General features: G+C 48.3%; 1 protein-coding gene across 1 annotated transcript in view; it reads right to left on the bottom strand.

Annotated features, from left to right (window-relative positions):
• Positions 1-590: 590 nt before the first annotated feature.
• The window catches only part of FOXO6 (forkhead box O6), a 117078-nt gene continuing 91205 nt past the window's right edge, over positions 591-26463 (bottom strand). Inside the window, exon 2 of the mRNA XM_081201961.1 lies at positions 591-2242. Coding sequence (XP_081058087.1) covers positions 788-2242 — 1455 coding nt within the window. The 3' untranslated portion in view covers positions 591-787. The remainder of the gene's footprint in view (positions 2243-26463) is intronic.

The raw sequence follows: 26463 nt of genomic DNA, 5'->3' as shown, positions 1-26463 counted from the left end.
CTCCCTTCTGCACCAGCCATGCCATGAGTGTGATTTCAGGTGGGAACAGCTGGGCAGGGATGGTAGCAGAGCAAAATGATGTTACAACTGCCTTTAGTGCTGCAAGCTTCTCCCCTGCAGCTCTTGGTGCTGCTATCTGTCAAGACCGCGCAGAGCCCCATCCCCCACCATAATAAAAGTAAGGGGATCCTAAGCTACTGGCCTTTGCCAAAGGAGTGTCACAGATGGGCAAGGGCCAGGAAATGGAGCTAAGGAAATTAGATTTGAGCGATACTGAAAACAATTAGGAAAGGGGTGAATGAAAAGCCAGAGCTGTCAATTCACTGAGGCTACCTAGGCCACCGTGGAGACCCAGATGAGTCTTCTAGCCACAAATCACTAGTTCCCTCTTTCTGTGCAATAGTGCAGGTGCCCAGGAAGGGAGGGGGGAGGGAAGGGGGGAGGGAAGGGGGTGGGCGGGCAGCAGCTCTGCAATGCCATGGCTAACTTGTGCCTATTGCACACATCAAAGACAGATCTGACTTACTGCACGATACACCTGGCACAAAGCGAGTAGTCGCCGGTACCTTTCAAAACATTTTACCCTACATTGTGTATTTGTGTGAGTGTGTGTGTGTGTGTGTTTAGTGTTGTCGTCAAGTTTAAACAGATGGCTCTAGCCTGGCTGAACAAATGAAGGCAAAGAAAATAAGAAAGGCGGAGTAGGGCGGGGGAGAAAGTTTGTTTCCACACACACCCCACCCTCTCATCCTGCTGACTGGTGGGTCAGAGTTGTCTGAAGCAGGTCTCACCCAGGCACCCAACTCTGATTGGTGGGCTGCGGGGCGCTGGGCAAAGTGGCCATGTTGAGGCCGTTTTGCGGCGGAAGAGCTGAGTCAAAGTTGAAGTCCATCTCGTCGCTGTCCATAAAGTCGTTGAGGATGATGGACTCCACGTCGCACTCCAAGCTACCGTTGAACATGTCCAAGTCCAAGTCTGCTGGGAATCTGTCCTGGCCCAAAACAGGGGTGTGCATGGCTTCTGGGTAGGGTCCCTGCAAGGAGTCTAGCAGACTCATGTGTGCCCCTTGGTTGTTGATGTAGGAATGGATGTGCCCGTGATGGGGCATGGCCACCATGCTGCAAGAGTCATTGGGCAGGCTCATAAGGCTGATAGGAGAGGGTAAGGCACTGTTGCTGATCGGGTGGTGGTGGTGGTGGCTGGCTGGTGACGGGTGGTACAACGCGTTGCTCTTCATGAGGGACGACGAGTGGGGAGGGTAGGGGACAAGACCTATCTCTCCGCCGCCGCCGCCACCCCCGCCGCCACACACAAGGGGGTTTTGTCTGTGGCCGCGGGGTGGCCCCATGCTGCTGGCTTGCGGCATGTGCGCCTCGCCCTCTTTGTGGGCGTAGGAGATGGAGGAGAGCAGGTCCTGCAAGGAGGCATTGCGGTAGGAGTTCATGGGAGCAAAGGTGGCCTGCTTGTTCTCCTGGATGGTCTGCATGGGCAGGCGACGCATAAGGCTCATGGCCGGCTGGCTGTAGATGGTCCCGCAGTAGGTGCTCCCTCCTCCTCCTCCACTGCCACCTCCTCCGCCCCCAGCGCCCACAGCAGAGCACTTGGAGTTGAAGCTGAAGCTGGAGTTCCTCTGCCGGAGGCCCCCGGCGGGCAGCGGCTGGGCAGGGCTCATGCTGTAGTTGTCCTGCAGGTCTTCCAGGAGGCTCTCACCAAGGCTCTCGTTCAGGTTGATGGTGCCAGTGAGATCGGTCAGCCGGGGCATCTCCACGGAGCAGCGGGCGTTCAAGGAGGGGGACATGGTGCTGGACGGGCTGGGGTACATCAGCGGGGAGGACGGAGTCCCGTCGTCCTCTTCCAGCTCGTCCGGCTCGTGGTTGGCCATGATGGGGGAGAGGCGCCCGCTCAAGGTGCTGGCCGAGGAGTTGGCCCGCGTCCGGAAGTCGGCCCAAGCGTCGTACTCCTCGCTCGCATGGGAGTTAGGGCTCTCTGACCACTTGGCCTGCTGGCTGGCCGGGCTCTCCTCTCCACGCTCCTGGGCTGCCTGCAGCTGCTTTTTCTTGCTGGCTTTGCCCTTGATCCGCAGGAACTTGCTGTTGTTGTCCATGGAGACGGCTCGCCTACGGGGCGTCTTGCCGGTTTTGCCCCCTTCGGGGTTCAGCATCCACCAGGAGCTCTTGCCCGTGCCCTCGTTCTGCACGCGGATGAAGCGGGTGTGCAGAGACAGGTTGTGCCGGATCGAGTTCTGCAGACAGAGTGGGAGACAAAAGAAGAAGACCCCCATCAATACCAGCCAGAGAAGCAGCCCAAGCCCACTGTACCCTCACACAAGGCCACCAGTGCCAGCAGCCAATGCCTCCAAACTTTCAAAGTTATCAGAAGAACATCAGAAAAGCCTGCTGAATCAGGCCAGTGGCCCATTTAGTCCAGCATCTGGTTTTCACAGTGGCCAGTCAGATGCCTACAGGATGCTCATAAGCAGCATCTTTGTAGTCTTAAGACCTTAAGCCAAGGGACTCTCTGGACCTCTCTGTCTGACCCATGGAACTCTCCCCAGTAATTCCCCCCTCTCTCCAGGCCATACTCTCCACTGGCCCTGGTTTGCACAACAACATTTTTGCCTGGCTGGAAAATGTTTGTGAACCACGTCTGGGTGTGCACGTGAATGTGTGTAGTAAAGGTAAAAGAAAAAAGGTATAGGACCCCTGGACAGTTAAGTCCAATCAAAGGCAACTATGGGGTTGTGGCGCTCATCTCGCTTTCAGGACGAGCGTTTCAGGCCGGCTGTGCAAACTAGCAAGTGTGCACCCTTTCACTTGCACATGACTAAGCACCGCTTGTTCAGTGCCATGTGTGAACAAGCCTAAGGCAAGATTCATGCCATGCATTTAAAGCCCTATGATAGCACTTTAAAAAGACAGAGCTTCCCTTCCCAAAGAATCCTGGGAGCTGTAGTTTGTTAAGGGTACCAAGACACACACACACACACACACACACACACACACACACACACACCGTTCCCTGCCCAGGGCTACAAAATTCAAGGTTGGTTTAACAACCAATCCCTCTTCCCAGGGAATTATGGGAACTGTAGTTCTGTGAAGAAACCAGGGGTCTCCCAGCAACTCTCAACACCTTTAACAAACTACAGTTCCTAAAATTCTTGAGGGGCGGGGAAGCCACGACTGTTCGAAGTGGTACCATAGTGCTTTAAATGTATGGTATGGATGATAGGCTTGCCACCTGTTCTGTAAAATACAGGATTGTCCCGTATTTCAATGTAAAATGCTACATCCTGTATTGATACAGTTTTGGCCTGTATTTCAGGTCTTCTCTCTGCCAAGTTAGGGATCCTCTACAAATGAATGTGTTTGAAAGGGTGTGTGAAAGGTCATGTATTTAAGCTTTGCGTAGCCAAGCACAGACAGATGTAGAAATTCAGATGGGGGGGGGATCGTCCCCCAACTGCCCTGCCCCACCCTGTCCTGAATTTTGCCATAACAAAGGTGGCAACTCTAGATGTGCCCTAAGTGCAAGGAACTTCCCGCTCCAGGTAGGAGTCGGGCATCATTATTTAACAGTCCCTGAAGACTGGAGATTGCTGGAAACAGCCCGGCTACCCTTTCCCAGTTCTGCTTCTCCTGGAGAAACGACCACTTTTCTGCTTCACTCAAACATGACATCCGTGCCTGCCCAGACACTTGGGCAAGTTGGCACCCCGAGAGATCCTTGAGTGCCCCATTCAGCGGCTCTGTGACGGAAAGGCCTCTCCAGGTCCCCCATTCCCATGGCAGACAAAGACCCTTGCAGCAGCTGGAGCTGCAGCTATGCCAAGGGCTCTTTGCCATTGGATTCATCCCCCCCCCTTTTATTTTTTCAACACCATCCAAAAAAGCAAGCTTAAACACGGCAAATGGAGTTGCGGCGGGAGGGGGGGGTGGGCGGGAGGGAGGTGGCTCTCTCTGCTCTTTCAGCTCCCAGCGATGCCTTTGATTCTAATGCCTGGCGGGCAAAGAGAGACAGCAGGGAATTTGATCCATGGCAACTCTCGCCTGTGACCTGTGGATTATTCCTCTGCTTCCATCCAAAGGAATTTTCCCATGGAATTCTCAGTGGGGCTCTGCACAGCTGATTAGCCTGGCAGACAATAGCGAGAGGCAAAGCGCCGCTGCCGCAGACTGCATGCCCGTTGTGGTCCAAAGGGCATGGGTGGCAATTGGATTCAGCCTCTCATGCCCAGCTGCTGGTGCAAGCAGCAAGGAGATGGGAGAGACCTCCGTCGTGCATAGGGCAGTGGATGGTGCCAGCATCAAATATTGGCACCTGCTGAGGCTGGTGACCAGTAGGAGGCCCGCTGCCAATTCCTGGAACATCCTAGCCCCATGGCTGGTGCTCCTTGCTCCCTGCCACCAGTTCACTTGCCTTCTTCAAGCAACTGGGCAACAAGATGAGAGGGGGGGAAGGACCAGGAGGGTTTTCCCCCCTGAAAATCTTGACCATCAAGCTTATCCTCATGGATTTTGTCTAATTCCTTATCTTGCTCCTTGACCTCAAAGAGAAGCAAACATACACAAACACCTCGGTTCCACTAAAAATAAAAACAATTGTTGAATTATTGTATATTTTGGATTGTGTCCAACTTAGGCCACATTCATGCCATACATTTAAAGCACTATGAAGCCGCTTTAAGCAGTCACAGCTTCTGCCAAAGAATTCTGGGAAGTGTAGTTTGTTAAGGGTGCTGAGAGTTATTATCCTACACACACACAAGCTATAGTTCTCAGAGTGGCTTATAGTTCTCAGAGTGGGAGGGGAATAGGGGTCGTGAGTCCTAACATCTCGTAGCAACCTCAATAAACTACAGCTAGCTCCCCAAATCTGTCCAGGCAGACCCTTATGGTGAAATAATCCATCTCTGTCTCTCAGACTAATCAATCTCAAAGGGTCCATATGAAGATAAAATTAAATAGTCCTTATTTCCTGCCCTGCCCTTCTTTTAGAAAAGGTGGGGCACAAATATGAGTAGCTACACCCCCAACTTATCAGGTGTCTTTGGTATGAAGCACACCTCTTGTCTCAGTTTCCTAAATCTGCAAAATGGGAATGCTTCACGTCAAATAAGAGATAGGAAACACTGTGTATACCCTGTACTTTAAACATACATTCCAAATCTGGAGCCTTTATGAATTATGCAAAATAATTTACATGCATCTGCTTAGTTTGCATAATTTATTCATTTTCCCCTAATTGCAGCGGCAGGCAAGGAACTATGAACAATTTTGGAGCCTCGGTCCCTGACTCCTGAAATAACTTCCCGTTCAGCCTCGCCCTGGATTCTGCGATTGCAGCAGTTGTTCCTCCTCGCACACTTTCATCTTTACCTCCTTAAGGACTAGAAACATGCATGCTTCCAAACAAAAACTGGGCTTCTCTGCATGCCAAATCATGTGCTCATGTAGTGCAGCTGGAGAATATGCAGAGGGAAATCATCCAGAGGCCAAAGTAGGCTGACAACTGGAATTGGAGAAATGAGCGTAACTGGTGCCTGATTTAGCTCTCTGTGGAACTCCCAGGCTGACGGATTCCAGCCTCAGCAGAGGCTGGTTCTGTAAGGAGAGGTGAGCTGACTGCTCCTTTAGTCTGGAGCTGAGGAGGTGATCTGCTGGGGCCAGGGCTGAATCTGTCACACAAGCACCTGCATCAGACATGGGGATGGGAGCACATTTCCAATATTGCCTGATGACAGGACGGCTGAGGAGTCTGCAGAGAGTTGGTGCCATGCCTCTGTCCAGAGGCATACTAATGAGCAGGCAAGCAAGTTACAGGCCCCATATATCATATTATGTAATGGCTTACTTCTCTGCACTTCATTTATTTGGAGATTGCTCGCAGGCTGGCACCTTGCCAGCAGCCACCAAATCCAAGTCTACAGAAATCAATCTCGCGCTGACTGATTAAGCCGTGTTTAGAACTAATTGCTCCTTCGTGTGTGGGGAGAATAAATTATGGGCTTTCATCTCAGCATCTTTAAAATGCAGTGGCAGGTAGGGTCTGGCTGTTAACCCCTTCCATCCTGCAGCTCAGAACCAGCAGGCTCACCTGGAAAGAGACAGAGGGAAGGAAAAATACAGAATCCCGGCTAGGGAATCGAAGGGTTTCTTTCAGGCACTGATTCCCCCTGCACATCCTCAAATGTCCTCACCTGGGTGCTCTTGCCAGCAACAAAGGTACATCATGTTCCTTTTGGGGCACCCAGGAAGAGCACTGCATCATACAGAGGAAGTTGTTTTTAATCAGGTCTGAGTATTGGTCCATCTTAGTGCAAAAATGACTGGCCGGGACTGCAGAATCTCAGGCCGGGAGAGGTGGTTTTTTCTTCTGCATGGCCTAACACTGGCCTATAGTCTTTTCCTGATGCCATTTGCCACCTTGCTGCATGCATACAGCCTCTGGCTCCAGCCAACCAGGATTAGATCCCTAGGTTGCAATTCTCTTATTGCAGGATTGGGGAAAACCTGTGGTCCTGCCGAAGTCTTTGGACTCCAACTCCCACCAGCCCCTGCCAGCATGGCCAATGGTTACTCAGGGAGGATGGGAGTCCAATAGCTATATTCGCATGCCATGTTTGCTTCACTTTCTAGAATGTGCTATCTTGGGTTCAAAAGCTGCTCCGAAACGCCATACTTTAACCAGAACCGCTTTTGTTATTCCCTAGTGGGAACAATGAAGTTTGCAGAAGCTCATTTCCAACCCCACTGCAATCACTAAGAAAGGGCTGGGTGGCTTTATTAGAGGTTGTGCTGTGTTAGATGTGATCCCTGATACTGGAAAAGAAATCACCACCAAAGAATCTGGCCCACCCCATTCCCACTGCCGCACTGCCCTAACTCCCAGGTATGTCATTGGAGGGTAATGCACTAGACAGAGGTGCTCCAGGGTTCCAAACTGAAGCAGCCCCTGAGCTGAAAATTAGAATCTCAAAATTGCAGAATTCAGTTTTCACTGTGAAAATTCAGCTTTAAGGGGAAGCCTTTAAAGAAAACAACATCAGCAACAATCCCGGAACCTTAAACACTTTCTCACTAATTGAAGATGATAAAATAAGGTAACAGGTTGTGTGAAATACTCCTTTTACAATTTCCAGAGGGGTAACTATCTTAGTGTTAAGCCTTTTTCAGCAAACACGAACACTTGTGGCACCTTAAAAGCCAAGTGATTTATCGTGGCATAAGCATACAACTTACTTTCTTTAACCCCTAAGTGCAACAGCATAAGAAACATGGGAATGCCAAAGCAGCAGCAGGGAGAGAAAAATGGACCACAATGCAGAGAGGTAGCAAAACGTTGCCAGCAGATGGCTGCTCAGAATTTGTGCTTGCTTTCTCCTTCAACGACCACTCACCACTCCTCTCCAGCATGTTTTCAAGCTCAAAATGCTGCCCTGTCCCATCTTCTTAACTAAGGAACCTGCTGTTAGTATGGTTGCCAGGTCAGGAGCATCCCAGACCCTGAAATTTCAGGGCCCAAACATGAAACCTAGGGGGTCCATGGAGATGGAGGTTAATTGGGAGAGAGGAGAGGAGGAGAGCAGACCCCTCCCACAAGTGTCAATGTTATAAGTTGCAGCCAGCTCTTGCCAGGCTGAAGCTTGCAAGCTGCATGCACTGTTGTTGTTGTTGCTGCTGCTGCTGCTGTTGTTAGGCACTTTTGCCCACCTGGAGCTTCAGACCCTCTGTCTGCCGCCTGTTAGGGACCAGGCAAACTTGGAAACTTAAAGTCAGACCTGGAGAATTGGCAACACTAGCAGTGTGAGATAGATTGAGAAAGAGGCTGGTGACTGTGCCAGCCCAGACAGGTCACACTGAGTGCTTGTTCTCCACCAATGCTTGGAACAGGCACTCCCATAGCTGCACAAAATGCCCCTTAAAAAAAAAACCCACCTAAAAACATTGCTACAGCTACTCTTTCCCCCAGCCAGAAGAGGCTGCCATGTCTCTGCGATTCATGCATGAGGGGACCTGCCAGAGGCAGTTAGTTGCACAAAAAATCACCCTCTTCCCTCCCACTGCACCTCCACTGCCTCTTTGGAAAGGAATGTGAGACGCCGAGAACCCTACACGGAAGCATTATGGCTGTGACAGTGCACCCAGACAGCAGACAGGGGAGCTGTACAGGGACTCAGAACTGCGGCTGGATCTGACAGTGAGCCAGCCCTTCCGAGGGGTGCCTAGGGAAAGTTTAGGAGGAGGTGCGGGATGACTTGCCAGACAAGTCGTGCTTGGTGCCCTCATCAATCTGGGCAGTTTTTGCCTTTGCCTTCAACACAGAGGAAGTGCTCAGATTAAGCAGAGGAGGGAGCTACGTGCCCCTCCCTTCACTGACTCTGCAAGCCATACTGCAGAACACAGCCTACCTTTCTGTTTCTGATTAATCCTAAAGTGAACAGATGATTTGGTTTTTTTGCACACTTTAGTACCAATCTGACCCCATTTCCTTTCATGTTTCATCTGCCCTGCCTATCTCCCTTGCATTCAATCTCGACACTATTGTTTCATAACAATATTGCAGAACTTAATTGCTCCGAGCCACCCTACATGATGTGATGAATGGAAAGGCAAGATGAAAAGGGGGTTTTTTTTTGGGGGGGGGGGACCAGCTACTTCCCACTTTCCTGCTGACACCACCAAAAGGCTTCTATATCAAATTTAGCTTCCACTAGGACCAGGGATGGGGAACTTGTAATCTTTGTGATGTTGATGAACTACAATTCCCATCAGCCCCAGCCAGAATGGCCAATAGCCAGGGATAAGAGAAGTTGTAGTCCAGAAACAGCAGGAGGCTCCCCATCTCTGCACTACATCAGCCTGGTGCCTTCTAGATGTTCTCGGACTACCACTTGCATGAGCCTCAGCCAGCATGGTTGCTGGTCACGGGAGGAGGGAATACAGTCTGGAACATCTGGAGGGAATGCAGTCTGGAACATCTGGAGGGCACCAAGTTGGGAAACACTGTCTAGACCCCCCACACAAATCCTCATCAGGGAGAACACACCTTCAGGGAGAACAAGCACCCAAGCTAGGACTGCTTCTGGGGAGCAACCATCATCCCACCTGCCCCCCAAATGGGGCTTTGCTAGAGTTCCAGTCAAACCCTTGGAAAATCTGTGAGTGTCCATGATCACTATCCCTGCTTCCTCTCCCTTCACCTCCCCTAAGGCAAAACTATTTACCTTAGGGGGGGCTAAGGGAAAAGCAGTGGAGAGAATCTTTTTTCCCCCACTGGGGACTCAGGCTGTAACTGCAAATCTCAGGAACCCCATTGGGGAAAGACGCCATTTGCCACAGAGGAGAGACCCCAAGGGCAGCAGGAACTGGTGTGCAGAGCATCTTTTCCCACCAGGGTGCCTGAGACTTGTAGTCTACTCTTATTCCAAGCAAGAAAAGGTGAAGCCCTTGCTTGGGATGCTTGGGACATGGGTGCATTAAGGGCTGCCTGCTCCTGCATCACATTGCCTGCATGGAAGTGAGGGCTTTTGACAGCTGCAAACCGTGATGGCTGTGCTCTGCCTCTACTCTGAATACCAGTTGCTGAGGATCACGAATGGGCAGAGTTGATCTTGCACCCAGGTCCTGCTTTGAGGCTTTCCATATGCATCCAGTTGGCCACTATAAGCAGGGCTGGATTTAGGTGAGGCCCTAAGCTACTGAAGGTAATGGGGCCCTTTATATGCCCAGCTGTCCTTTGTCAACAACAAAGAGTCACTGTTTTTTGTGTTGAATATATGTTATATGGTAATTTATGGACCTAATAGGTATCTAAATCCATTTGCCCATGCTGCCATGCAACCAGTCCATGCACAATGTAGGCACCCTATATATAAAAATGAGCTAACCAGTGATATTTTAGGGAACAGGCCATTACTTACATCATAGGAGCCAACACAACACACTGTTGCTGTATGTAGGTTTTATTTTATTTGTTTTTTATCTTATATTTTGGAAATGTACATCCATTTTTCCCCTTTAAATTTTTTTGGGGGGCCTGGGGCCCTAAGCTATAGCTTGTTTAGCTTATACCTAAATCTGGCACTGAATAAGAATGGACCAGATGGGCCACTGGCCTGATCCAGCAGAAATCTTCTTAAGTTCTGATGATGAAATCAGAGTTCTGCCTCCACTCCATTGAGTTCCATTGAGTTCTGATGATGAAATCTCCTACGGAGGGCCTCCTTGGAGAGAATCTCCTATCAGAGATCAGAAGGTTGGGGGGCAGCAATGAAGAGACGTTGTTGTTTTTTGTAGGACACCTTCCCTACCCCCCAAAAGCTCACACCTGCTGCCCTCTTTTTGGGATCCTTTAGGCACCAAGTTAAATGCTTATCCCCATGTGGCATTTTAAAGCTTCATGTTTTAAGCAACAGTTTGCTAGGAAAATTTTCCACTTGGCCATGTTATTCGTTTGCTGATTTATTTATTTATTTTAAGAAAGATATATTCAGTGCTTTTATCTGGGGGGGGGGGATACAGGGGGACGCATACCCCTAAACATTTTGTGAATCTCACTTTGGCCTCATTGAGGGGCAGCATTTCAATATCAATAGGAAAATGAGAGTACCCCTCAACATTATTATTTTTTAGAAAAAAAGGACTGGGTATACTGTATTTTTTATTATTACATGCTGTTCAGGAAACATGTTATGGGTGGCGTTTTAATAATGTAAATAAATGAAAGGTTTGATTGTTGTAATTGTTGTTTGCGTGTTTTTTAAAATTGTGCTGTAAACTGCCTTGGGATAACATTTTATGAAGGGAGATGCACACACACACTATATATATTTATGGGAGAACATTCTGCCTTCTCCTCTGTTCCTAGTTGAGATGCTTTGGGTGGGGTATGCCTTGGGAAAGAAGAAAGGAGGAGGCAGTGGGCTTCAACATCACAACCGGCATGTTTTATGTGTTGTGGAGGGAGATGGGATTGTTCATTCCCTGGAATGGAGTGTGAGGCAGCAAAATTAGGTGCAGTTCAGATGCAGAAAAAGACATATCACAACAGGTCCCCTTTACACAGGCAGACGAAAGCAGACACATCAGATGAGACTTTTTGCAACAAGGAAAGTGGCAGGGAAATGCAGTACAGAATAACACTTGCTTTGATGCCACGTCCTCTACTCTCCCTGCAAACAAATCGGGATGAACGCTCAAGGAACAGGTTGACTGGAAACTACCTTGATCTCTTCTTCTTTTGCCTAAAAATGCCCAGTTCCTTCAACCTTTCAAATGCCCTCACCCATCTTTGTTTCCTGCCTCTGGACACATTCTTGTTTGACTATGGGCTCATCCAGACTTTTGCTCGTTCCTCCGCTTTCCCCCAGGAAAACCTGCTCTTCAGCGCTGAATCAGAGCAAGCATCATCCAGGTTTTCCGCAGGTTGAAGTTTGCTCCGATTCAGCGCTAAAGACCGAGTTTTCCCAGAGAAAGCAGCAGGGCACACAGAAAACCGCTTGGACCCATGCCTTGAAAGCGCTATATCCTTTTTAAAGAGCAGCTTAAAATTGCCTTAGTTTCCTTTGCAGCAGGAGCATGCTGCTGACTTATGTTCACTTTGTGATTGACTAGCATCTAGAGATTTTTTTTTATCCTGAACATATGCATATTTTTCTGCCAACTTTGCATTTGTCTCTGTTGAAATGCATTTTGCCCCAACCAGTTTTCCATTATATTGAGGCCACTTTGAACTGTATTCCTGTTGTGGTGCTAGCTACCCTCCCAACTGGATGTCAGCTGCAGATTTGCTAAGAATTCCTTCTACTTTTTCATTTAGGTCATGATAAAAGTACTGGACCCACGAAAGAAACTCACAGCAACCCATTCGACCCAGTTGCCCAGCCACCTGAAGACATCACCATCTAGCTTATGTTAAACCAGTCCATGAAGCAAAATATCATGGAGAACTTTGTCAGATGCTTTGCTGAAATCAAGATAAATTACATCCACAGCATTTTCACAACCCCTAAGCTAGTAACCCAATTTAGAAAAGGGGTGGGGGGAAGAGTGAGAGTGAGAAAGAAAGATAAGATTAGTCTGGCAGGATTTATTCTCCACAAATCTGTGCTGGCTTCTACTAATCACTCCATTATTATCAATTAATATTTTATTGTTTTAGCTTGGTGGTTTTTCTTGCCTGTTTTATTGATTGAATATTTTGCATTATTATGTTTCGTACTAGCCATAAGCCACTCTGAATCATTTCATGCGCATACATGTGAGCCAGAAATAAAATAAAATAAAAATAGCCGCCCGTGTATCCCCCTCATGTTAACAGTGTTCATCACAAGAACTTACGGGAGAGGGGGAAACATAGCTTAATGGGTGGGTCTCCCTGTGTCTGTAACATGAGCCATACTTCTCAGCATCGCAGGGTACCAACCCACAGTTCCACAGCTGGAGGAAGTTCAAGCGTTGTCAGCAGCTGGCTGAAACAGCACACGGCAATAGCCAAGGTGGCCAAATCTGTACAAATGAGTTCTTCAGTCTGACATAACGTTAGCTGCTGTTTCATTTGAGGTGGCCACTTACACATCACAAAAAAGGGACAGGAGATTTGCATCAGATCTGCATGTGCTAAAGCAGTAGCCTTTGCCCTTTCCTGATCCAGGACCCACCTTCAACCCAAGCAGGCTGTGATCTTGCAGTACTTCCTGACCTATCATGTGCAAATGTCTATGGGAAAGGAGCAGGGCAAGTGGGGAACCCACTCAAATCCGATCCTAGGAAGCATGAGTCAAGCAGAAAACCACTCAGACCCATGCCTTATAGGCACAGGACAAGCAGAAGTCTGGACGAGCCTTAAGTCTCTCCCCAGGTCTTCCCAGGATTGTGCCTGAGCACCCACCCTAATCATATTGTCTCTGTAAAGCAAGTCCTATTGATTTTGATGGAGCAGACTTTCAAGTAAGCCTGTTCCAGTTTATGATTCTGTCACAATCTGCACGTGGAAAGTGGCTTTCCAGCATGTAGTCCCCGGGGGCTAGGCCAGGAATTGAGGGTGGGGTAGGTTTTCTAGGGGAGGATTGTCGCTGGGACTGCCTATGGGGGAAGAAAACTCTAGGACTATACTTTTTAAATAAGATTGGTCACCTGGGGCGCTGTAGGTTGTACCCTGGGAAATAAAGATTTGGACAGCACAGAGGCTGTAGAAACTACTCAGGAAAATGGATCACATTGTGTGTGTATTTTACTGGTACTTGCATAGCCTGCATTCAGACAACCATATATTGGCTTATTATGCTGAGATATACACAAACCTTTTGTTCATACATGAAACCTCGTTCTCTCCTCCTTTTGCTCCAAGCAGCAGTTAAACCAGGAAGCGTCTAATTAAACACTTGCTGTTCTGTCCACACCCGTGTGTCAGGTCCCCAAAGCCAGGCTCTTGCACTACCCTGAAGACGATGTAAGGGAGCAGGAAGAACAGGCTGTTCCACACAGGGGGAGGGGACTCAGCTCCTCACCCCCTGTGCCCTGCTGGCATATGGATGTAGGTCTTCCACCTTCCTCAGACGTGAAGGCCAGGCCACAGATAGCATCCTCATTTACTCCACAGAGCAGACGTTTGTGCCTGAAACACCCAGAAAAGGGTCTTTTAAGTTAGCACAGCCAACTCCTCAGGTAGGTGGGGCCAGCTATAGTATAGGCCTTGCCAGCCTACGTAAAGCCTCAGATGGCTCCCGCTCTTTGCTGAAACAACATCTTCCATAGTTCAGCAAGTGGAGCCCTGCTCCCCCCTCTCTGGAAGAGGCTCAGTTTATTGCTTCTCCCAAAAGGTCCACCAGAGCAGAATAATCCGTGTTGCATCCAACTAAATTATGCTCAGAGTAGACCCACTAAAATTAATGGACCTAAATTAGGCATGTCCTTTAATTCCAATGGCCCAACTCTCTTTAGGACTAGCATTGGATCCAATCCAGAGAAACTATGGTTAATATCTTTAAAACAAGCCAGGATTTTTAAACATTGGTTTGAAGTTGGTATAGTGCCCAGGCTTGATCCAAAACGGGTAACTACAATTTCATGGTTCGGATTAATCAATAAACTATGGTTAATTAGAGGCTTCGTAGTTTAATTGTGACTTATGCAACGTAAGGAATGATGGGAAGGGTCTTAATGTTCAAACAAATGCCCAGTGCATATCTTGGCTTAATAAACCAAAATATTATAAACTGAACCAGCTCATAATGTGGAACGGGTCCTCAATGCTTTGTGGATCATGTTTGTGTGAGAAATATTCTGCATGTGCTTCACCACGTTCATGTGATGCTCTGTACTTTTCTGTCCCTGCCTACTTTCGCCAGTTACAGAAACTCTGGGTTCTGTTTCATTTTATTGCTTTTAGTCATGTGAACACGATTTTTAGCTCCTGCCTTGGGGGCCTGTCTGAGCAGGTGAGGCAAGAGGCCAGTGCCGGGGGAGAGGGGCAAGTAAGGACAGGAGTGCAGACATGGAAAGGTAACGGTGAGGCCACCTGGAATCTTCCCTGCCCTGAAATCCCCTCACCGCCAGAGTCAGGAGGGAGCCGTCAATCAAAATGCCTCCCCTGGCCTGGCTCAAGCTCCTAAGCCCACATATTTTTGCCTTTTTTAGACAAGCCTTGTATATTAGACATTTCACCCTTTCAAAAGGTTCCGCACACACGCAAAAATTCGCCCTGCTTACTTTGGCACCGGCAGGCGTGGAGAACAGCTGCCCAGGCACCTGGGAGAGATGCAGGAAAGGAGAACTGCACACACACACACACACACACACATCTCCAACACCTCCTGCCCCCAATTCCACGGATGATGCTTCTGTGGGCGAGGGAAGATTCCTGCCCTGCATTCATCAGCGCCGAATGGGATGGAGGCTGCAGTCTTGCTCTGCGAAGGAGCTTCATTAAAACAAGGCGGCAGCAGTAATTAAGGCTCGGCTCAGCAGAGCTGAGGAGCCAGTGCCGGCTCCATGAAGGACTGCGTAGGCACTGGTGGCTGGACCAGAAGAGCGAATGCAGAGGTGGGAGTGACTAGGACAGCAGGCTTAATTAGTGGAAGGGAAGGAGCTAATTTGCGCTTTGCACTGCATCCCTGGTACCAAGAGACCCGATGTTCCGGCCCTTAAAGGCAGCACTTGGAGATGCACTTACCCCCTGGGGACTTTGCATTCCCAGTGCCGTGACACAATTATTTTTTATTTGTGTGGGTTTTGTTGGCGGGCTCCTGCTTGGGAGCCATATAGTGACTCTGGGAAGATAGAGAGAGAGATTCTCTTTCAGAATAAACACCCACACTTAGCTCCCACAGCACCCTCTAGCAGTTTGCCGCTTGCTGTTAGCTGCCACGCAGACAGGCACAGGGACCAATGACCAGCCTCACTCCCATGATCTTTGCGGGATGCGAAGCAGCAGCCGTGCACGGAGCAATGAAAAGGAAATCTCCTGCGGTTTTCAAGTTCGGTGCGGACTACTTCCAATTCCCGAGAAACCGCTCAGAGCTTTTCAATCACGCACCAGGAGGCAATGTGACCTTCTCCTCTGAATAGTTCATTGCTCTGTGATGCTACTTAGCCATAGAAGAGGGCAGCTGTGTGAGAAAGAACATGGGGAAGGGTCGTAGCTCAGTGGTAGAGCATTGGTTCAATCCCTGGAGTCTCCGGGTAGGGCTGAGTATGTTCCCTGCTTGAAATGCTGGACAGCAGCTGCCAGTCAGCGCAGACTATGCTAGATGGACCAATAGTCTGAAGGCTCATCCAGACTGAATTCCACCTGCCCTGCCCACCACCCCGTGCTTTCTCTGTGAAAACCCACTCTTTCCAGCTGAATTGGAGCAAGCAGAAATCTGCATGAAATCCAAATTGCTATTTGTTCTGATTCAGCTTTAAAGAGTGGGTTTTCATGGGGAAATCGCCGGCAAGGGGTGGAGGGAGCACTCAGACACAGTGCTATAAAGTGCAAACCTGTGCCTAGAAAGCATGGGGCAAAAGTTAAGTGTGGAAGAGCCCTGTCTCGGTAGAAAGCAGCTTCCTCTGTTCCCATGCAGAGAAGAAAATGGAGCAGGAGGGAAACTGGATAAAGTCAAATTAGGACACACACTTAAATGGCAAGCTTGCAGCGGACATGGTCCAGCACCTCTGTGCTGGAGCGTAGATGATATTATATATGATGTGCGTGTTTTTTTTAAGCAGCAAAATAATTGAATTTTGACTTTTTAAAATGTTGGGCGTTTGCAGGCTGGGCTTTTGACATTTGAAATTGAAGAGATGCTTTAAAAAAAAACACTTTCATAAATTTAAGGGTCTTGTTAAATTAAGCGCTTTACTTTTTGTTGCTGCTGCGGTCGTTTTAAACAATCATAACATAGCAGCATGTACAACTGAGATTGGCAAAAAAAACCACATGGAAGGATATAAATTCAAGTTATTACAGTGTTAGCATTCAGAATTTGCTTGAGTTTTAAATAAAATTCATTTCGGCTCTGTTTTGGAACTTCATGTAGCCTTGGATTGGTGTTCTGCATGTTTGCAAAGAAGCCCTTCATGCCTGAAAAGGACCCTGCAGCATAACTGGTCAAAATCCAGCTCTGTTGAGGAAAGAAAGAGCAACCATAAGCCAAAGATCCCCTCACAGCCATGCTCATACTGTAGCCAATAATGCTAAACAGAAAGGCAAATACGCAAACCCAACGTATCTATCACCACTTCTCCGGGACACACGATCTCTGGAGCCAAACAAGCACTTTGAATAAAAGGAGCCAAAACTGAAATGCAGCTAAAAGCAAACAGGAAGAAGTCAGGATCAAAGCAAGACTTCGCTCTCAAAGAATTGCTCTTGCAAGGGTAAAAAGGCCTGCTCTGGAAGTGGTGGCCTCTTTTCTTGGCAGTGGCACCAGGATGCGGTCCTGGCAAGACTGGTCCATTAGGGCAGGAGGGGCATGGTCTCCACTAGCCCCAGTCTGCCCTCAGCTGACCCCATCTGCCATTGACATGCTGCCTGAGGCTGATGGGTGTTGGAGTTCAACAATGTCTGGTAACCATGGGAGGGAGGGAGGGCTAAACAACCATAGGGAGAACTGTCAACCACTAGTGAGGCAACACAAAATGGTTTGATGGTTCCCGTCTTTTCTTGCTTTGAGTGTCCTTCTCCATTAGAAGCAGCTAGCTAGCCAGCCAGGAGATGCAGAAGCGATGGTTGCATGCAATTTGGTCAGAGGAATGGCCGGACTCTTGCCTTCTCATTTCCCCACTATTTTTAGTTTGTGATAGAGAAATTTTGGAGGGTATGGAGCAGGGGTAGGCAACCTAAGGCCCATGGGCTGGATGCGGCCCAATCACCTTCTCAATCCAGCCCACAGACGGTCTGGGAATCAGCATGTTTTTACATGAGTAGAATGTGTGCTTTTATTTCAAATGCATTTCTGGGTTATTTTGTGGGGGATAGGAATTTATTCATTCCCCCCCCAAAAAAAGTATAGTCTGGCCCACCACATGGTCTGAGGGACGGTGGACTGGCCCACAGCTGAAAAAGGTTGATGACCCCTGGTATGGAGTTATCCGACCCCTGAGCCATTTGAAGGAAATCCTGTATAGGGAAGTTTTTTAAATGTTTAATGTTTTATTATGTTTTTATATATGTTGGAAGCTGCCCAGAGTGGCTGGGTCAACCCAGTTAGATGTGTGAGGTATAAATAGTGAAATTATCATTATGGAAAGGGACGTCCCTATTTTCATTGGAGAAATGTTGGAGGGTATGTCTATGCAACTGAGCTTGTTTTGTGAAGTGCGAATTAAGTAGGGGCTCATCTACACTTCCACTTGCCTAGAAAGCACAGTTCTGAGTGGTTTTTCCCTTGCCCCACTCCTTTCCCAGGGAAAAACCACTCTTTAGTGCTAAATTGGAGCAAACGTCAATTCAGAGAAAACCCAAATTGCTGTTTGCTCCAATTGAGTGCTAAGGAGAGTTTTTTCCCAGGGCAAAGCAGCCAGAAGGACAAAAGGAAGTGTGGATGGACACCCAGGTTCACCTGTAAGTATGAACTATATCAATGTTCTCTCCCATCCCAACCTCAAGGCAATGCTTCCTTGGGAGAGAGATAGTATATTTTACAATCATCAAACTGCCGTGTTTGGCCATTAAGAACCTGGGAGCTCACCAGATTGCAAAGCCACTTGCAGCTTGAGTGCTTATGTAGAATATGAATGGGCAACCACCTGCGGCATGACAGGTGGCTAGTGACTCAGTTCTCCCTCTCAGCATCTCCACACCATCTCGCGACCTTTATTTCGCCACTGTCACGGGTGTGTTTCTAACTCTTTTTAATGCTCCAGAGGCAAAATGCACTTCCGCAGGACCACTCAAATGTGGGAGTGATCCGCTAACCTATTAAGACAAACAACAATGCATAAGGACAAGGCTGCAACTATGCCTTCCCCTTTTGCAAAGCTTTTTCTTCCGTGCAGCCACCACCCTTGAGAAGAAAATGATGTGCTTTTGATCGGGGCATATCCCTCTACCATTCCGTATCATGCATTTCCCCAGTTTGGAAAAAAAAAATTGTCTCCAAATTGGACTTTAAGTGCAGCTGGTGCAAACATGCACACACATTGATGGGTGTGGTTGTGTGTTCCAGTGCACAACACAGAGCCCGGCACATGTACACTGATTATTATTATCTATTATTATTTATATACAGCCTGTCCCCTAAAACTGGGACTCAAGGTGGCTAATGAAAAATTTAAACAAACATGGATAAAACACCAAAAGCTAAAAACATGTAGAAGATAGGTTCTTAGTGGCCAAACACTGCAGTTTGATGATTGGAAAATGGTAAAAAATTAACTGAACTCTAATAGAATTAAAACGTTATAAAACAAATCTATAAAATCTGGTAAACAAATCTAGTAAGAAAAAGGAAAAGTGTAACACTATTAAAAACTTCCTTAAAAACAGTCAGTTCCCCAAAGCCTGCCAGAATAAAACAGTCTTCCCCTGCCAGTGTAAGGACAACAAAGAGGGAGCTAGTTTAGCCGCTCTGGGAAGAGAGTCCCAAAGTCTGCGAGAAGCCACCCTGATGATTGTGTGTCAATCAATCAATCCGTCTTTATTGTTGCAGCCACAGATCAGCCACGAAATTACAATTCAACAGATACAACTTTGCAGCGTACAGGCCAGCAAAGGACGATTTGGGATTAGCAGCATAGATGAGCAGCATGGCAAAGAGCTGGGTGTGTGTATGTGTGTGTGTGGCGTCGCACAATCACACTTAGGATGCTCTGGTTCCTAGTACTGCATACCGATGCACTGGTTTTTGCCACTTCAGTGGTGATTTTGTTAGTGGGATCTGACTAAAGGAAGTGTAAAAAATATCAGATCTGCCTAGGAATTTAGTCAAAACAGTTATAATATATGAGGAACGAATATCTTTATAATAGCAGCAGTATAGTAGTATGTGGCTTGACCGTTTCAATGCCTGACGGACAAAAGGAGAGCATGAATATCACCCTTTCAGTAAGGTAGATAATAAAGGATAAAAAAAGGACCAGAGTGAAAGCTCTGCATGAGTGAGTGAGTGTGAAAGAGAGAGATTTGAGGTACGACATAAAGAAGCACATTGATGTGTGTGTGTGTGTGACATAGCCTTGTGCACATGCATTAATAGGTGTATGTGTGTCCCAATGTGCCACAAAAAGCCCTGCACACAGAAGTGTGTGTGCTCTCAAGTACAGAGTCCTCTACATCTGTATGCCAATGAGTGTGCCCCCATGTAACACACAGGGCTCTGCAATGGAGAGGAAGGTGAGCAGTGGAGGAACAGTTGTGCCCTTGCAGGCGATAAGCTCTCTCTGCCACCCTCACCTCCCAAGGAGGAGGGAGTCACCAGGGAGAGAGATGGCACCTGCCGCCCACTTGGCTCACCCCTTTGACAGCAGCTCTGCCAAGCTGATGTACTCCCTTGTAACAACTGACATGACACTGCCAAGGCTCTCCATGAGACATAACAATTCTTCGCTGAGCAAATTTGCATGTGCAAAATAATAATAATATTTGCATGGAGCCAGAAGGCTGCCTTTGTAAAAATGGGCAGCAGTGGAGGTGGTGGGGCCTGGATTTGCCTGGGCATGCCCGTTTTCAATGTCGGCAGGATACGCCATGTGTCACATGCCCTATGATGACAGCCGCTCCCCTTGCAGCAAGGCAAGGAGGCTGCTGATCCCTGGGTCCAGGGCAATTGCAGCTCCCCTGCCAGCCACATACAGGCACAGGCTGAAGAGAGAGTAATCTCTCCAGACGTGCAGGATGCTGCTGTGCCCGTTGTCGCCAGGGGAGCTGCGTGCCAGGGTGACTGCAGCCCACCCTCCCCCTTCCCCTCCCTCTCCAAGAGCTTTCCTCCAAGGAGGCTCACTGTCGAGGGAAAACAGCCAGTGTGAAATCAGTCTGATTAGCAATTAGTCCCATTGTAAAAGGATTAAGCGGAGGAGGGGAGGAGGCATTGTTCTGATGAGTGACTTGACTATCAATTTGCATCTGGAACAGCCTGCCCTTGATGCCGCTTTTCCCGGTGTCCTTTTGACCACTGGTAGGCAAAGCAATCAGGTCAGCAGGCTCTGCAGGCAGGATTGGCACAAGATGGGAGAAGGAGGCAGTGGGGGGGGGGGCGGAGAGGAGGAGATGCTCGTGCATCTCTGCGGCAGCTTCATGCTTCTGGCAATGTGGTATAGTATAAGCACCCAGCCAGGAGCGTGGGAGGTGTCCTCAACACACACACACACACCACTCAACATGCAACATTCCAAGCAAGGACCCAGCCGTGTAGGCTGCACAAATCGGATCTGCTGCGTCCAGAACCTGAGAATACTCCATACGCTTTTTAAAAGGCACCACCTCCCCCAAACCGGTGTGCCTCTTTTTCTGTCACTGCAGCTTGGTGGTGAGCACAGCCAATTGCTGGCGTGAGGCTCCCTTCTGTGCAACTCTCAAAGGTAATAGCCCTAAGGCGGAGGTGATGAACTTCAGGCCTAGGAGACCCATGCGGCCCCCAAGGTCTCGCAACCTGCCCCCTGGGACTCTCGCTTGGCCACACCCCCATCCCCAGGCCGCACCCCTCCCTGGGCCCTGCTCCATGCTTTTGCCTGGCTGGAATGTGCACTTTGATGGGACGATGTTCGCCTGCAGGGGGAGAGGGGGGTGTCTCTGAATTTTGCACTGGTGGAATGTAGCCTATTGCACGAAGACTTATTGCTACCACTAGCATGTGGCCCCTGGAATGCTGTCCTCAAGCGAATGTGGCCCTTGGCCTGAAAAAGGTGCAACATTCAGCACATTCACTGCTAGAATGATTCTGTGCCGCACAACTTTGACACCTCTGAGCTGACTCCGCCCCATAGGGCAACAGCAGCCATGTGGGCTTCTATTATGCTCAGATCCTGTCTACCGGTAAGGCTCCGATAAATGGAGTCCGCTGCGGAAGAACCACAACAAATCTGCCCCCAACTTGCACCTAGGTCTAGCTGGCTGCAGAAGATGTTGACACCCACCCCTGTCAATCACTGCAGCTGGAGAGGTGCAGAGCAAACAAGGGAGGAAAAGGAGGCGAGAGAGCAAGCTGGTCTCTCCAGTGCAGGAGACTCTTCCTCTCCCCGTTTCCTGCATCTTCCAAGCAGGAGAAGAAGCCACCCCAAGCAGACAGCTCCTCTATCCCATGCTACACACACACACACACACACACACACACACACACACACACTGCGTGAGTCTGGCGGCCGCACACAAGAGGCTTGCGGCTCTTCAGCATCACGTGCTTGTCCCGAGATGAACTGGTGGGAAGCAGCTGTTGGTCTAGACTGAGGGGCCCCCAGGCTGGAACAGCACGCCTTTCTCTCCGCCAGCCACGATAGTGGAAGTTTAACTCTCTAGGTTTTCTTTTCCTGCTGGGAGGGGAGAGAGCGCTGGGGAGTTGTCAGGGATGCCCGGGCGAGTTTGCCTGTGCATGTCACAGAGGCATAAATGTGCCCAATGTGAATCTGCAAGGCTCGAGGCCTCTCTCTCTCTATATATATATATATTTCCATTGCAAATTTATTTTTAGGGGGGGGTAGATAAAGGAAAAAAGGAAGAAAAAAGAAAAGCCCACTACCTCACTTTAACAATGCAACAATCATCAATGTATCCATCTTAGTTTACCAGGCTTACTCAACCTCAGCCTTCCAGATGTTTTGAGACTACAATTCCCATCATCCCTGACCACTGGTCCTGCTAGCTAGGGATCATGGGAGTTGTAGGCCAGAAACATTTGGAGGGCTGAGGTTGAAGAACCCTGGTTTACACATATAGCTCAATACAGTATATGCCATCCTAATGTCCAAGTTGGTATCTCAACAAAGCTGCACTTTATGGAAAGTGCATTCAAATGTAGCAAGGTTTGATTTTAAGGCATTCCTGTTGTGAGTTTATTTCATCTCATGCTGGAATAGTCGTTTCATGTGCAAAAAATAAAATAAAAAATGTTATTCTATCTTATTGTTTAATCATTGCATTTTGCTTCCCTTATCCCTTTTGCAGCATCTGCCTTCTCTACTCTCCTTATATTGGATCTCTCTTGGCACAAAGTTTCTAAAGTCACAGGAAAAATTGCACAGGGGAAAAAAGTGCAACTATAAACAACTATAAAAGCTCTCCCAAATCTCACAAACTGCAAGCAAGGTAGGAAAACAGGCTTGCCAGTTATTGTGAACACATTTGGAACCAAACAGAGTAACTCAATTTTTTTTTAATTTTTTTTTTAAAAAAGCTTAGAGTCAGGCTCCAGAAGTGGGAAGAGAAGATCACATGGGCTGTTAAATGGCATCATGCGAAATAACATGTTTGTCAGAGGAGAAGAACATAAGCAATAGCTACTAGTGTTTCACTATGTACAATATCAAATGTGTCACTTTCAGGGGCGACAATAATGAGCAATCGCTCAGCACATGTGCAATAACAAATGTTGCAGAACTTTCAAGGGCAAGCAGAGATAAGCACTACGTAGAAATAAATGTGGCGGCACTTTCAGCAGTGAACAATAATATGCAATAACCCAGCACAATGCGCAGTAGCAAATGTGGCACTTTCAGTGGGGAACAATAATAAGCTACTGTATGCTTGCACCAGGAGTCATAGCAGTTTGGTAAACTAAGGGGAGCCACACACCCTTATGCTGGGGTGGGAAGTGACGGGCAAACTATCCATTCAGAAGATGTCCACAAGACATTTTGGTGGAATTAATCCAAAACCTGTTTGGCAAGGGAATGAAAAAAACAAAAACAGGGAGATTCTGTGCACTCTTATCCAGTCAATCAGTACACTAATACATAAAGAGATTGCTGCAAAGACCTTGCTAAGTGAGTGTTCTTTTCTCCAAAGAAAACAAAGCCCATGTAAGGGCTGCCCTGAACTTTCTCTCACTTGGCGAAAGGGAGAGTGCAAGGATAGGAGGACCTAAGAAAGGCCAGCTGAACTGCTTTGTAATTCTCAACTGTCCGACAATAACATCTGTGCAAAGGGCTAGTCCTGGCATACCATGCTGTTGCTAGAGACCCAGCAAGGGCAGCTCTAGCCTGACCCAGACTAGAAGTGGGTGAAGCTGCCTACAATGGTACCTCGGGTTAAGAACTTAATTCGTTCTGGAGGTCCGTTCTTAACCTGAAATTGTTCTTAACCTGAGGTAGCACTTTAGCTAATGGGGCCTCCTGCTGCCGCCACGCAATTTCTGTTCTCATCCTGAAGCAAAGTTCTTAACCCAAGGTACTATTTCTGGGTTAGTGGAGTCTGTAACCTGAAACATCTGTAACCTGAAGCGTCTGTAACCTGAGGTACCACTGTATTTTGGTTCCCCTTAACTTCTCTTCCTCCCCTCTCCCCACCAATTTTAATTTCACTACTCCACCTTCCCACATCAGTTTTACATCAGGGTGTTTTTTTTAAAAAAAAAGCCCTCATGATAATTTAGCATCATTTTAGTGTGAATTTATCCTAATACACATGTTTGTCTGCCATTCTGTGTAATACAAACATTTGGCAAAGCAATTTCCCCTACTATAATACATTTTTGTCTTTTGCTTTTACTGGCCTATTGCATTTCCATGCACATTTTTAATTGCGGTATGTGCATTTCTGTACACAACGTGGCTGGAGAACACCCCAGCAAAATTTGGAAACCTCCCAATTTTGAAGAATAGCTGTGATTCGGTTCAAGTATCACCAGCTGGGAAAGATTGAGGGCACAAGAAGAAGGGGACGACAGAAGATGAGATGGTTGGACAGTGTTCACGAAGCTACCAACATGAGCTTCACCAAACTGCAGGAGGCAGTGGAAGACAGGAGTGCCTGGCGTGCTCTGGTCCATGGGGTCACGAAGAGTCGGACACGACTAAACGACTAAACAACAACAACATCACCAGCTACCTAAGGATGTCAGATGCTGACACTGGCCCTGAGATCTGGTTTGCTTCTCCTAATTGGCCAAAGCCTGCTTGGAGAACTTGGTAGCACACCTGAAATCCCTTGCAAGTTGACAGGGTTTGGCTAATAGTCATCCTCTGACCTAACCCTTCACCTCCAGCCAGCTTCTGAGTGAGCAGCATTGTTGGAGACTAGCAGCAGTACTGTGGGTAGTAGCCAATGCTCTAGTTTGGCTAGCCCAAGGGACATTGCTCTAGCAGAATGGAACACTTCTCTCGTCTCTCCTGCAGGCCCCCTCCCTTGAAACCAGCTCTGGAAGATTGGCAAGCCCTCTGGAGAAGATTTTGGGGGCCTGCAAGGATGGAGAGGAAACAGAAGCACGGCTGCACCAGATGATCTCTGCTGGCACTGATTTGGACACAACCCTGTGAGGCTGGTAGATGAAGATCTCAGCTCACTCCGACCAAGAAAGACCTTTCAGTTCCCAGAGAGGCATCAAAGGGACCCATGATTCCAAAAGCAGTTGCCAAAGGGCTGGGTCTCACAGCCAGACTCGCAACGGGTGAATTCAGAACGCTGTCCAGAATGCTGGCCACTCACTTAACAAAGCCTGTGGCTGACGACAATCCTACTATCGTTGTGCTGGCTAACAAGAGCAAATGGTGACAGGCTGCTAATGAGACTCCACGTTGCAAAACCAAGTCAAGCCCTCGATGGTTGGCTAATAATGTGTGCTGCTGCAGGGTTAATTGCTGTTTGTTTATCTTACCACAGGCACACACACACACACACACACAGGATGGAAGATGCTGGAGACAATAGCCAGGGATGCACATCTAGACCAGCTCAAGGTGTGCATTAGGCTTAAAGCTCACTTCCAAGGCAGCAGAGCAGGGGTGCGAAATCTGTTCACCCTGAGGGCCACATTGCCTTCTGGGCAACTTTCTGGGGACCACTTGGGGACCACCCCTTATCCAGCGGCAAAACTGGACAGAGCAATAATGTGAATTCTTCCTTTGTACAGTAGGTCAGTTTTGATACATATTCACACATCCCCATCTGCCCTCCCATACCCTCCAACATTTATCCAATGAAAAGAGGGATGTCCCATTCCATAGAGATAATTTTACTATTTATACCCCACACATCTTATTGGGTTGCCCCAGCCACTCTGGGCAGCTTGCAACATATATAAAAACATAATAAAACATTAAACATTTTTTAAAAACTACCCTATACAGGACTGCCTTCAGACAGCTCATGGGATGGATAACTCCATACCCTCCAACATTTCTCTGTTGAAAATGGGGACATCATAAGGAAAAGTGGGACATTTCAGGATCAAATCAGAAACTGGGACAGCTTCTCAAAATCAGGGACGTCCCTGGAAAATAGGGACACTTGGAGGATCAGCCAGCCAGCCAGCCAAGAAAGAAGCATTATCAGAATCCAATGACACATTCTAGCCAGGCAAAAGCACTCAAGGAAGGTTCAAAGCAGGGGTGGTTAGGGCAGTGGCGTAGCGTGGGGGTGCAGGGGGGGCCAGCCGCACCGGGCGCAACATCGGGGGGGGCGCACTCGCACTCGCAGCTCTCTGCCCCTACCTGGTTCACTCACTCTCTCTCACTGCAGTGCTGGCTGTGCGAATCCGATCCAAGCCGCCGGGTTGCCGCCCACTGTGGAGGGGGGGTGCCAGGCGTGCGGTGCGGGTTAGGGGGCGCAAATCCACGGGTTAGGGGGCGCAAATTACTTGCCTTGCCCCGGGTGCTGACAACCCACGCTACGCCACTGGGTTAGGGCAATACTTTGCAAGGGGATGTAGCCTTGAGAGAGTCCTGGGGGACAGACAAAGAGACAGAAAGGGCAGCATATGGATTCCAGGCCTGATGTTCCCCATCCCTGAAGCAGAGAAAGTGTAAAGACTGGTGAATTCATATGTGCCTGGGAGGGCTAGGGCCTCACTCTGACATTCTAGACAGACAGAAACTAGAAAAGCATGGGAGA

This window comes from Podarcis bocagei, assembly GCF_964188305.1.
Source record: "Podarcis bocagei genome assembly, chromosome: 7".
NCBI lineage: Eukaryota > Metazoa > Chordata > Lepidosauria > Squamata > Lacertidae > Podarcis > Podarcis bocagei.
Note: the sequence above shows the minus strand (reverse complement) of the source record. Positions and strands in the feature narration are given on the sequence as shown.